General features: G+C 35.1%; 1 protein-coding gene across 1 annotated transcript; it reads right to left on the bottom strand.

Annotated features, from left to right (window-relative positions):
* Window positions 1–5,838: 5,838 nt before the first annotated feature.
* Window positions 5,839–14,212, bottom strand: LOC123674236. The gene is made up of 2 exons (XM_045609172.1): window positions 13,975–14,212; window positions 5,839–6,268 (listed from the first exon to the last, which is right to left on the bottom strand). Exons 1-2 carry the CDS (start codon window positions 14,177–14,179, stop codon window positions 5,982–5,984), a joined length of 492 nt encoding a protein of 163 aa, XP_045465128.1. The 5' UTR covers window positions 14,180–14,212; the 3' UTR covers window positions 5,839–5,981.
* Window positions 14,213–14,217: the final 5 nt, after the last annotated feature.

The following is a 14,217-nucleotide window of genomic DNA, read 5'->3' as shown; positions in this document are numbered from 1 at the left end:
TTCATATCTCCGTTGATATTGATGATAGAGCTCTGAAATGAAAACATTATACAGGCACTTTTTTACGTAGAATCCAGTGGCGTACTCGTCTTTTCAAAAGGGTTTTTAATTACGAAGCTATGACCCAAAGTTATGTTTTTTTTAATGGGAACACTATATTTTTGTGACATTTTCTGAAAGCTTAATTTTTCCTGATTTCAAAAATATATAACATAGTATAGTTTGTATCAATATAAATAATGGAAAATGGTCAAAAACTTTTCTCACCTAAGAGTCTCAATATTTCTATGGTTTCAAATGTTGATGAGCACAGGAAAATATAGCTTCTTATAACAAGAGCAGTATCCTTCCGTCAATCTGATTATTTCTATGATTTTTACTAATTTCGACAAAATTTATAAATTTTTCATTCCAAAATGGTTTCGGAAATAATGAAAAGATCCACATCATCGACTGTTTCAATCGAGATAGTTGTAATGAGATGAATGCATTGATAAATTATTTCTATAGGTCTCTAGAATGAATACGCACAATCAATTTCAAATAGCATATGATATAAACGCATATATGATTAAAATCAACAATTTAATTAGGAAAGAAACAAACAAGAAATAATATTTAACCTAATAGTGATAACAATTGAGCAGAAATAACTTTGAACGAGTATAAAATTTTTAGAGAAGATGTTCAAATCGTTGACCATCCGCAGCAATGCACAGTCGACACCTCTTCTCGATACTTCGCACCGAATTAAATAGATGAATATTCGAAACTGTGTTCAAGCAAACTAGGAAATTCTCTTTTAGTTCATCCATGTTTTCGTATCTATTTTTATAAAGTTTGTCCTTAATATGTCCCCAGAAAAAAAAATCTAATGGTGACAAATCAGGTGAACGAGCCGGCCATCTTATGGGCCCTTTGTTTCCTATCCATTTATTTCCGAAGTTGTTTGTTAATATTTCACCTATATTTCTATTGTTGTGAGGTGGGGCACCATCTTGTTGAAAAAAAAAATTTCCTCTTTCGATAAGAGGTAAATTGTCCAAATATCCATCAACAATGTGCTGATCAATTATTTCTTTATAGTGTTGACCATTTAAATTTCCATCGTAAATGCAATAGGTCAACACACGATTTTTTAAAATAGCACACCAAACATTAAATCCAAATCTACCCTGCTGAGGAACATCTAAAGTAATGTGCGAATTAATGTCTGACCAGTAATGTTCATTGTGCCTGTTGAATATCCCAGCGCTACTTATGTGCACTTCATCCGACCATATAATTTTTTCAAAAAACGACGGGTCTTCTTCTAGTTTTTCTAAATACCAATGGCAATATTCTAATCGGCAGGCAGGATCCCTAAGCCGTGGAGAAGGTTGTTTCCTATAGGTATAGGGTCGAAATTTATTTTTTTTTAAAATATCCAGAGCTCGCTTTCTAGCTATACCAGTTTCTTTTTCTATTTGACGACTCGAAATATTAGGGTTTGCGGATACAGTACCGATTACACTTAATACACTATTTTTTCGTCATGTATATTATACTTCTTTGGTCTTTTTTTTGTGAAACTTCCATGTTCGATCAAATTGTTTTTGAGTCGTTCAAATATTGACTTGTGCGGTTGACTTCTTTCTGGAAAACTATTCAAATAGTCTTGTGAAGCTGCATCCTCATTATAACTGCACCTAATGTAACATTCGAGCATATTGAACTTTTTGTTATTTCCATAATTCATTTTGAAATAGAAAAATATACAAGTATTTCTAAACAATGATACTCGTAGCGCTGATTTGATTTCAAATGATATAAATTGATGATTTGACAGTCAAAGCTCGAATCTCTATGATAGCAGTCCATTATTCTGTCAGAAATTGAGTAAAGAGCATAGAAATGAAGAAACTAATAGAAGGAGACTGTGGCAATGATACAATGCTAAATTTTTCTGTGCTCATCAACATTTGAAACCATAGAAATATTGAGACACTTAGGTGAGAAAAGTTTTTGACCATTTTCCATTATTTATATTGATACAAACTATACGATGTTATATATTTTTGAAATCAGGAAAAATTAAGCTTTCAGAAAATGTCACAAAAATATAGTGTTCCCATTTAAAAAAACATAACTTTGGGTCATAGCTTCGTAATTAAAAACCCTTTTGAAAAGACGAGTACGCCACTGGATTTTACGTAAAAAAGTGCCTGTATAATGTTTTCATTTCAGAGCTCTATCATCAATATCAACGGAGATATGAATGTTTTTCGATATCGCCATTTTTCCAATTTTCGCTTATAACTCGAAAACAAAAGAAGGTGGCCAAAAATGAATACTACCCTTGATAGTTTCTCAGAAAAAGAGATCGAGAAGTGGGTATCAGATTTTGTCTATCACCTCTGGTTTAAAAGTTGTAGTGCTAAAACATCGAAATTTGCCCACCCTGTACAGTGCATCCCATTTTTGGGTGAGACAGCCAGGTTTCTCGCTTGTTATTTAAGATAGAGCCTTGCGGTTTTCACGTCCCTGTCCTACTTTTTCGTGAAACTCAAGTTGGTCTAATCAGATTTTGCATAACTGTTTCCGTTCAAGAGATACAGGGTGATTTTGGAAATTGATACTTTTCGGACCCTTCCTTTATCTCCGAAGTTATTAGAAATAATGCTTAGGTAAAAACTACGTCTGAATCAGAATTCTGCGTAGAATCCAGTGGCGTACTCAATATTTTTTTTCGGGGTATGGTTTTGAAGATTCAACACAAACCTATATTTTTTTTGATGGAACACCATGTATATCATTACTTCCTTGAATTCGTTATTTTTTTCCCTTTAAAATGATGTATGATACTATGTAGGTAGGATGTTCAGAAATATTAAAAAAACACTTAAACATCAAATAATGATGATTTTTTGTTAATGGGCAATGGATTTCCTATATAAAAGAAGAATCAATAATAATAACAATAATTCATAGCGATGACAGCTAGATCAGATTGGTTTTTTTCCCTCCAATGCCTACTTAATAAAACAATGCTCCCAAATGCATAGTAGCAATAATAACAACAAGAGTGTTTGTATCGTCAATGACCTACTACTTTTTAAAATCGAAAGTAATAATCCTCTTATTGAAACATAGAAAATTCATGGCCCATTTACAAAAAATCATCATTATTTGATGTTTTAGTGTTTTTTTTAAACATTTCTGAACATCCTACTTACATAGTATTATACATCATTTTGAAGGGAAAAAAATAACGAATTCAACGAAGTAATACTAGGGTGTTCCATTAAAAAAAATATAGGTTTGTGTTGAATCTTCAAAACCATACCCCGAAAAAAAAATTGAGTACGCCACTGGATTCTACGCAGAATTCTGATTCAGACTTAGTTTTTACCTCAGCATTATTTCTAATAACTTCGGAGATAAAGGAGGGGTCCGAAAAGTATTAATTTCCAAAATCTCCCTGTATCTCTTGAAGGGAAACAGTTATGCAAAATCTGATTAGACCAACTTGAGTTTCACGAAAAAATAGGACAGGAACGTGAAAACCGCAAGGCTCGATCTTAAATAACAAGCGATAAACCTGGCTGTCTCACCCAAAATGGGATGCACTGTTCATACTTAGGAGTAGAAATATCAAGCTGCAAGAACTTGTATCAAGAAGTGCGGACTCAGACGAATAAAGCATCCCGAATATCTGGATGAAAAGAGAAATAATATGGAAGAACAACCATATGACAGCAGAAAGTAAAGTCCCTATATACAAAATGGCTGTGAGGCCAATATTAACATACGCAGCAGAAACCCGTGCTGAAACATCTAAAACCAAGTCTATGATGAGAAGTACGGAGATGAAAATCATAAGGACAATAAAGGGAGTAACACTGCGGGACCAAATAAGAAGCAGTGTTATACGGGAAGAACTGAAAGTGCAGGATATCGGTTTGTACTGTCAAGACGCAGGAACTGGAGAGATCACGTGGCAAGAATGAGCAACGATCGATGGGCTAAGTGGGCAAAGAACGAAAAGCCAAACTCAAAGCGCCCTCCCGGCCGACCACCTAAGAGATGGTATGAGAGTTGGACGTCCACATCGCAGGAGGCTGGATGAACAGAAGATGACAAGACATGGTCTTAAGAATGAGGAAGAAAAAGAAGAAGAAGTTCCGTGGTTTCCCCCATAGCTCTGATTACTGAACTCAAGCCTGAGGTAGTTCCCCGCTGGGACTTGGTCGGCAAGCCTCCTTCCTTCGAACTTAATCTTCCACGAGGAGACGCCTCTTGACCCTGGTCTTACGACCTTTGCGAACTTGCACAACTAGCTCAAACCCTAAGTCCTCACAGCATAAGATCAGCCTCAGTTTATGCAGGGAAGTTATAAGGATGGGATTTTTTTAAAAGTTTTGACTGTGAGCAGTGGGGTTTGAGAAGAGTACTAACATACTTTTTCGTTATCCTCGTTTCCTAAGATTCAAGGTCATTAAGGTCATAGGTACTCCTCGAATAGTGTACCGAGAATTACACTTATGATCCTAAACTGGCTCCCGCAGAAACATAAGTAACCTCTATTCTGCCACGTATTCACAGCCAAATGTTGGCATCTTCTCGCTTCCTTCTCGTCCTCTTGTGTCTCGTTCTGCTAGACGTGTCACTGTTTTCCACCTACCTTTATGGCCTCTGTCTGGTCGGTTCTGCGCCTCTCTGGTGGAACCTGCTGGCCGGCTAGCTGGCTGCTCAACTTCCCTTCTCGTGTTGCTCGTCCTGCTAGAACCAATCGTTTGAAAGAGTAGATATAAGGGAATGCTCTTAGGGGTGTGATTTTTGGGAGAACATGAGGAATGTAGCAGGCTGGGATTACCAACGCCACATTTTTTGGTCAGTCTTAATTCCACTGTCCACTTTACAGCAAGCAGTTACTACAAGCCCTCCCACCACGACAAGGTGCTGACTACGTAAGAGAACTTCTACCCCCTAACAGAAATGAGTACAACCCCTTGATTTTGAATAGGGGTGATGGAAGTAGTGATAACTAATTTTGAAAATCGTATCGAATAAATATACCAATATTGTATACTATGATTTGGGAGCGATTTTGGACGTTAAATTTCATTTAACATATTCATAATATTATTTCATCTTCAAATAAAATACTTCGATTCAATATTCGTCATGGTAAACTATGCAGTACTAATTAGAGCTTACTTACCTTAAAGGACTTCTTCAATTTGGAACTGTCATTATGAATGTCATAAAAAACGATTTGAAAGAGTGCAACACAAATTTCTTCAATACCTGTTATACCGAAATAATTTCCTCATAAAAGATCATAATTACACAGAAGCTCAATCTAGATTTAACATGTTTAGTTTGGAAAACCGCAAAAAGAAAAATGAATGACATTATATACATTATATGTCATATATATTATATATACATTATATACATTTCTGAACAGCGTCTTTTTGGGCTTCCCAATTCTGTAGTTATTGTTCCGAGAGAAGATTAAGTTAAAAAAAAATTTTTGCTATACCTTTCCGTCGTTTGAATGAAAGTTTTCCATATTTCGCCAATTTGTAGATATTTGGCGACGTTCAGCTCACAGTTTAGCAACACCTTTTGTACACTGCTTCTTCTTCTTGCCACAGAATGTTGTTTTATGAGTGTTTTTTATTATGTATTATACCTAATTAAAAAACATTTCTTTGATTTCGCTTGATTTGAAATTATTATAATTTGAATTTGTGTTTCATTTGTATGATTGTTTTGCTTTTAATTTGTGAATGTTGTTTATGTGTTGGAACAGTTATTTGTATTCCCATTTTCAATAAATAATTTAATAAATAACTCAGTCCAAAGGCTTTTATTTCAAGAATATGTCATAAATTCATTCTACTTAATTATCATAGGATGTTATCAAGTTAACAACTATAGTTCCAGATCAATTAATGCTCATTTTTTTTATCTCACCTGATACAATTCCCATATCATACTGGACAATAGTCGGCTGAAGGACGGAGTGATTGATTTCTATACCATTTTCCAGAAGAGCCATTGGTCCAATAATTTGTAAAATGTTGACAATTACAACGGAGAAGATTATATCTGAAAATTATTCCTACCATTCTTCGAGCAAGTTGTATCGTCCTTTCTCTAGATAGCAGTCCTTTTCCCAAGTTCTTGCATTTTTTTCTGTTCATGCCAGAGGTAAGATATGCTTGATGTATGTCCGCAATGGTACCACTTGCTGAGAATAACGATTTTTTTCCATATCCTACAAGTTGACACAGCATTTTGGAAATGTGTGGTGAATAGTTTTTTGGATGAAACAATTTCGAAAGAAAGGAAACAATATTCTGAAATTGAAAAATTCAAAAAAATATCTGAGAAAGAAAATTTTACATTTTGTCCGGATGAAAATCAACTGTAATAACAAGGTTTGAAACGATAAATTTCGGTTCACTGATGATGAAGTCTTCTTAAAATTCGATTCTGTTTGTACGTCCAGCGTAACTTTCGAACGGATAAAAATAAAAAGTTGAAATTTTCAGGATAGGTTCAAATCTCAAATACCTGGAAAGATCGTTAATGGATAAAATCCGACTAGGAGCCCTGTGAATAGAAATTTCATGTTTGTGTTACATATTGAGATTAATAAACCTTATTATTATTATTATTATAAAATTCAAAACTGCGAATTCGATCGAGATGAACACTTGAATTTGGTCGGAGAAAGGTGCCTAGTGCGACAGTTCACGTTGATAGTGTAACCAGAACAAGAAAAATTGAAGAAAAATATGGTCAAAATCACACCATATTTCCTTGATCACAAAACCGACTAGTTTGAGATTTCGGGTGTTGATATGAAATAAGAATTTACAGCTCCGTACAAAATTTCAAGCTGATTAGAATCATAGACAATTAAAGAAGAATGTCTAAAAACAAAAATCTGGCTTTTCAATCACAAGAGTTCTGACCGAGTTGAAATTTTTAGAGCTGAAGATTATTCTCAGTGTGCCTGACACGACTACTGTGGACAATATAGATGACAGTTGTATAGTGTCAGTTATAATTGATTGTCAACGTTCATTCTCCTATACAGGGTGGCCATTTGAAAACGAAACAGACGAGATTACAGACGAAATAAAGTTTTCGATAGAAATGCTCGGACAGGTCGATTTCTGTTTCGAGGGGGACAACTTAAGATGTAGGTTACGGACGCATAGCGCTTCAACCCTTGCTACTACAACCCTCACCCCCAAATTTTGAATAGGGAAGATGGGGTGAGTGATACCTCATTTGAAAGGTATTTTTATACTGATTTCAGCACAGTAATTGTTTTTTCATTTTATGCATTAGTTCTCGAAATATTCTTAACTAAGTATTTGAAAATGAAGTGGTGTTTTCATGGCACTTGTAGTCATCGACATTTTGAGCTTCAAAACAACCATGACTGTGGCTTCCTTCCTAACTAACTAACGCATGAATATTTCGAGAAATAATGCATAAAATGAAAAAACAATTACTGTGCTGAAATCAGTATAAAAATACCTTTAAATTGAGGTATCACTCACCCCATCTTCCCTATTCAGAAATTGGGGGTGGGGGTTGTAGCAGCAAGGGTTGAAGCGCTATGCGTCCGTAACCTACATCTTAAGTTGTCCCCCTCGAAACAGAAATCGACCTGTCCGAGCATTTCTATCGAAAAACTTTATTTCGTCTGTAATCTCGTCTGTTTCGTTTTCAAATGGCCACCCTGTATATTTGTTACTAATATCAGTAACAAAATATAGGTAGATGTTTGGTATATGTATATAGATGTTTGCGCCCCAAAAAAACCAAGATATTTACAATGAATTGCGTGTTGTTACTAGTCAGAAATGTATTTTTCATTTTCTGAAATCGAATCTCTCAGTAAGGAAAACTCTGACACATGGAAGAGCATATGGAGGCACTGTTGGTAAAAAACAATGAATGGGCGTATGTTTCTGGTGAAACTTCAAAACCCAAGTTGAATAGAAATCGCTGTGTGTTATCACACACTCAACTTTTGAACTGGCTTTGACTCTCATTTACAAAAGCAAGCATCCCATTTGAAATTCCCGCGAAATCTTTTAGTACCAGCGTGCTATCGCTTGAGGCCGCTAATGTTTGTGAAACTAGTCCTTAGCAGGCGTGTTGGGCATCTAGAGAACTAGATTATTTATAACGGAGCTATAAGATTTAATTCGCATGCAGATTTTTGTGGTCCTATGCGTGTGCTAGTGTTCGTGAAGTTAGCACCCACTTTTTCGAAAATGAAGAATTTTTTTTGCATTCGTTAGTAACTCGTTAGTAACTATTTGTAACACAAAATTTTTCGTTTGTACTCAAGGATTCAGGTAGAAAACTACCGCATTCCGCTGGGGAGCCAACTTCACGCCTTTTTTCGATTTTTCTCAAAAAAAAATTAGATTGAAAGTACATCGTTAGTAACTGTTTGTAACACAAACATTTTTGTTTGTAACCTAATCTATAATGAAAGAATATCCTTCCTTAAATGCGAAGTTATCACCCACTTTTTCGAAAATGAAGATTTTTTTTGCATTCGTTAGTAACTTTATGTATGTATAGAATGTACATATACATATTTCCTGTTTAATTAATACTCACAAAATCAGTTCATTATTTTCGACACAATATAACTTACTATTCAATTAATATATTATTTTAAACAGTAATTTCATTGGTCAGTGGAAGAATTGACAGGTAGACGGAAGAGTTAAATAGACGAATATTTTTATACCTGGTGAGTCTTTCACTGAATCAATTGAATTTTGGTTTGTGGTAGATATCATTTACCCAATAGTTGCTGTTGATTATAAAAAAACTTTTGAATTGAAACTCCCACATGGTTTAATCAAAATTTATTCTCAAAATAATATTTTGTTAAAATATTATATTCAAATACTATACAATAGTAGGTAGACGTCAAACATCATTGTTTTTGATACTATCTGAAATTTTTTGCTCATATCATTGTACAACTCTAGCGCTCCATCATTTCTGCGGCAGATGATAACGTAGTCTCCTAGACTGTTCCTGGTAAGTGATTTGTAATAATCTCATATCTCATATCATAGTTTAGATTACAAACGAAACTTTTGTGTTACAAAGAGTTTCTAAAGAAGTACAATTGGAATAAAAAAATATGAAATTTTTGAAAAATTGGGTGCTTCTATTATAGTTTAGTTTACAAACGAATTTTTTGTGTTAGAAATAGTTTTAAAGAAGTACTATCGGAAGCAAGAGAAAAATATTCATTTTCGAAAACGTGGGTGCTAACTTCTCATTTTAGGAATGATATTTTTTCATTGTAGGTCAGGTTACAAACAAAAATTTTTTGTTACAAACAGGTATAAACGATGTACTCTTAAACTGTAAGTTTTTTTTTGACAAAAATCGAAAAAATCGAAAAAAAGCGTGAAGTTTGCACTCCAGCGGAATACAATATTTTTCTACCAGTATCCTTGAGGTACAAACGAAAATTTTTGTGTTACCCATAGTTACTAACGAGTTACTAACGAATGCAGAAGAAAATTCTTCATTTTCGAAAAAGTGGGTGCTTACTTCACGGACACCGAGTGCTATCGAATGGCAGAACAAAATACTTTGAGGAATTCATCGACGATCACTCGAGATGATGCGAGGTATGATTTATTTCTTCGAAAAGTTAAGTTATTGAAATTTTCAGAGAATGTTTGAATATGGCCGAGAAACAAAAGGGAAAGAAAGTCAAATGTATTCAGTCGGACAATAAAATAAAAGAGACTATAAAAACCTGTTGAATGAAAAGGGCCTTGTGTAGTCGCTATCCCTCACAAATTCATCAGAGCCATGCATGCTCTGTGTTCATATTATTAGTAGAGTTTCCACCATGTTGAAAACAATTGGACTTGTACCGTTTTTACGCTTAAAATTGTCGAAGTAATTTCTCTAACCCAAGTCAGTGTTCATACCAATTCCAAAGAGAAATACAGCGAGAAAAAGCTCCAATTTCAGATTGATCAGCCTAATGATCTATACTTTGAAAGTGATGTTGAAAATAAAACATCGACGTATCTACCTGAAATGCGAGCAAAATATAAGTAAGTCCCCAACAATTTGGATTCACAATGGGACTAGGTGTTGGAGAAACTCTGTATCTAAGATATCTATGAAACATAATTTTTTTGACGTTGTCAATATTTCGAAGAAATTACAATTTTGACGTTGTCAGTTTTATGAATATATTTTACGAGACAATAGTCATTTGAAGCCTCCTTTGGAATCATATTCATTTACCATTCTCCATATTAGACGTCTTTGTTCACCGGGTAGGTGTTCTTTGGAGACGAAACAATTTGGCGACCGTGACAGGACGACTTCAGATTATGGAGAAGGTGAAGAAGATGCTTGAGGCTCAGAGAGTATCATTTACTCGAATTTATGATGCGGTGATCACAATGCTTGGTGAGAAGAATATTAATTTAATTGAAATTCGAGGAAATGTTCGAATATTGGACCAGAAAATTGAGTTGATTGCTGATTTGGGCAGACAATTGCTAGATCATATCCTAGAGTCAGAAAGCAGCGAAGAAAGTGCTTTGCTATCCGAAATTGAAGCAGCAGATAATTTTTTGAAAAAATATCATGAACTTAAGTTGATTATTGAGAGTCATTCACCGAATCATTCCGATGAAACAAGTAACGTATGTTCCACCCACACGAAGCGTAAACTGAAGCTACCTACTATAGAATTCAAGAAATTTGGAGGTGATATCAGAGACTGGCTTCCATTCTGGAGTCAGTTTAAGCGAATTCACAATGATGAAGATCTTCCCGTTGAAGACAAGTTTCAATATCTTTTACAAGCTATGATTCCGAACTCTCGTGCTCGTCAATTGGTTGAGAGTTATCCACCTAGCGGAGACAATTATCCCAAAGTTATTGAAAGCCTTGAGAGTCGATTTGGCCGAAAAGATCTTCTTGTTGAAGTTTATGTTCGAGAGCTGTTAAAATTGGTACTGACTAGTATTGGGAATAGAAATAAGCTTAGTTTTCTCTATGATAAGCTAGAATCCCAGTTGCGATCATTGGAAACTCTAGATGTGACATCAGATACATGCGCAGCAATGTTGTACCCACTGGTGGAATCTTGCCTCCCCGAAGATTTGATAAGGGTATGGCAAAGGAGTAGTCATTATGATGTTGAATCCACTTTGAAAATACGTTTGGATAACCTGATGATCTTTCTTAGAAAGGAAGTTGAAAATGAAGAACGCATTACTTTGGCGGTTGCTGGTTTCGACATGCAATCTAAAACAAAAAAGATTGTGGATTGTCCTCCTGTAAAAAATGCTCTTCCAACAGCATCTGGACTGATGAATAATAAATTCCAGAAGAAATGCCACTTTTGCAACGGAAGTCATTGCAGTGGAGATTGTTCAGATGCCAGAAATTGGACACTAGCTGATCGTAAGAAGAAATTGATTGAACGGGGGTGCTGCTATCTATGTCTTAAATATGGCCACATTGCAAGAAAATGCAGAGTAAATTCGGTGTGTTCAATCTGTAATGGAAGACATGTTGATATCATGTGTACAAAGACTGATGAAACAACTACGAAATTTGTACCTGCTCCAAAACAGTCAAATGTACCTTCTCGTGGATGTTCTCCTAAGCAATTAGTTGAGTCGAGATGGTGGGAGGGTCCGGAATGGCTAAAAAAATCCCCTGAACAATGGCCTTCTCAAAATTATTCTGTCGAAGAAAATGTTATCAATACAGAAAAAAGAAAGTGTGTGACTTCTTCAATGTTATTTTCAAACCAATGTTCTTCATGGTTTTACGAGCGTTTTTCAGGATTCGAAAAAATCGTGAGGATATTGAGTTGGATACGAAGATTCATTTTCAACTCTCTTAACCGAAATGAAAAGAAAAGAGATCCATTGTCACTGGCAGAGCTGATTTCGTCCGAAAACTGCATCATAAAGTTTATTCAAGAAGAGGCATTTGAGGGACTGAATGATCCCAAACTGAAAACTTTATGTGCTTTTATTGATAATGATGGAATAATACGACTTTCAACGAAAATTTCTGCCCGAGAAGATTCGCGAGATTTCCGTTTCCCAGCTGTTTTACCCAGCAAGCATCCAGTAGTCGATAAAATTGCTCATGAACAACATGTGAAAGCTTCCCATGTTGGTGTACAGGGCCTGCTGAGAGAAAGATTTTGGATACTCAAAGGAAGAAAAACACTTAGATCAATCGTTACAAAATGTGTTGTATGCAGACGATACAATGGAAAATCATCCGAAGTTTCACCGATACCTTTGCCAAGAGATAGAGTGAGAGATGCAAATGTATTCGAAGTCGCAGGTGTAGATCTTGCCGGTCCACTTGGCTTGGATTGGCCACTGGCTCGAATAGAAGAAATGATTCCAGGGCGAGATGGTAAAATTCGAGTAGTTCGCTTGAAAACAGCTACGGGGTCATTATTGAGACCAGTGCAAAGAATTTATCCCCTAGAAATCAATAGTCGGGATAACGAAATAGATTTCCATGCTCTAAACAAAATAGGACAAGAAAAAATGGAAGAAGAGAAAGGAACGAAAAGGGACAGAGAACCAGAAGAACAGAAAAATGAAAAAGATGACAAACCCGCACATGAGAAAAAACCTGTGGTCACAAGATACGGGAGAATTGTCAAACCGCCATCGAAGTATACAGGGTGATTTGGAATTGAGTTACTCCTCTGATGTTTTGTAACTCAAGGTGGGAGTATGTTGGAGAAACTCTGTATCTAAGATATCTATGAAACATAATTTTTTTGACGTTGTCAATATTTCGAAGAAATTACAATTTTGACGTTGTCAGTTTTATGAATATATTTTACGAGACAATAGTCATTTGAAGCCTCCTTTGGAATCATATTCATTTACCATTCTCCATATTAGACGTCTTTGTTCACCGGGTAGGTGTTCTTTGGAGACGAAACACTAGGGAAGCATTGTTTGGGCTGATACTTGAAAAATATAGAGACCTGAGGAAAGACTTGTATATTTGTTTTATGAAAAGGCTTTCGACCGCATAATACATTCAATACTGATACAATAACTTCAGAACCAGGGCCTAGCCTACGAGGGCATTACCTTGATAAAGAATTTATATTGGAAACAAACAGGCTGTATACGAATGTACGCAGAGGGCATAAGTGTATGGGGTGTGTAAACCACTTTGGAAACGGAATGGTGTCACGCATCCGTTTCCTAATGGATTAGTCCACCTGGTTGCGCCAGCTCCAGTGGAGTTATAGAAAACTCGAAATCAGACATTTTTCAACTTTATATTATTCAACAAAATAACCACTAAACAATTATTACAGAGTTCGTAATTTTTGAAATAAATCACAAAATTAAATTGACAGATATTTGATTACTTTGAAGTTTCCCTTAGCAACGCAGGTCTATTTGCAGCTTACTAGTTTAAAAATTCAAAATTCATATCGATAACACTCTGACTTTAATATATTGTAATAATATGTTCTTTCACTATTAAATTATCGTTTTTCCTGTCACAGAAAAAAATAGTGTATTATACACGGGAAAAATATTAGATTTTAGCTCTCGGTTTTTTGTCTCCCTCCGCTTCGCGTCGGGAGACACATAACCTCGAGCTAAAATCTAATACTTTTTTCCCTTGTATAATAAATAACTATTACTGCCTTATAACGACTCTCATATTCGGGATTGTGTCTATATGGATATATTAAAATTTGAATTACTGTTAAGGCAACAAAATATCAGTGATTTTCTTTGTGTGCTTCATTCCAATATATGAAGAATAAATTTTCCAAAGATAAGAAGTCAGTCATCTATAGCATCTATTATGCGAATTTAATATATTAAATAATTCATACAGAAAATGACATGAGTTGCACCAATAATATCATCAACATACCTCCAACTTTTTGAACAGTTATCACATAGTTTGGTTTATCACTTCCTATCATATAATGGTTGAAACCAAGAAAACCTGCCACACCATTCAATTTGCATATTATTCTATCTCCAGGTTGCCAAATAAGGTAATTAAGTTTGACACCTTTAATTGGAGAAAATAGTATCGTTAAAAGAAAAAGATGTACTAACTTTCTTGAAGCCATTCTTTTTTACGATAACTACAATATAGAAACTGTTTCCT

Source organism: Harmonia axyridis, chromosome 2 (assembly GCF_914767665.1).
Source record: "Harmonia axyridis chromosome 2, icHarAxyr1.1, whole genome shotgun sequence".
Lineage (NCBI taxonomy): Eukaryota > Metazoa > Arthropoda > Insecta > Coleoptera > Coccinellidae > Harmonia > Harmonia axyridis.
The sequence above is the reverse complement of the archived record's forward strand: the minus strand, read 5'-3'. Positions and strand labels throughout refer to the sequence as shown.

Coding starts and splice junctions, on each gene's coding strand:
- LOC123674236 (XM_045609172.1), bottom strand. CDS start 14,179: ATGGCTTCAAGAAAGTTAGTACATCTTTTTCTTTTAACGATACTATTT. Junction 6,269..13,974: donor AACTGTTCAAAAAGTTGGAG/GTATGTTGATGA, acceptor GTCAACTTGTAG/GATATGGAAAAAAATCGTTA.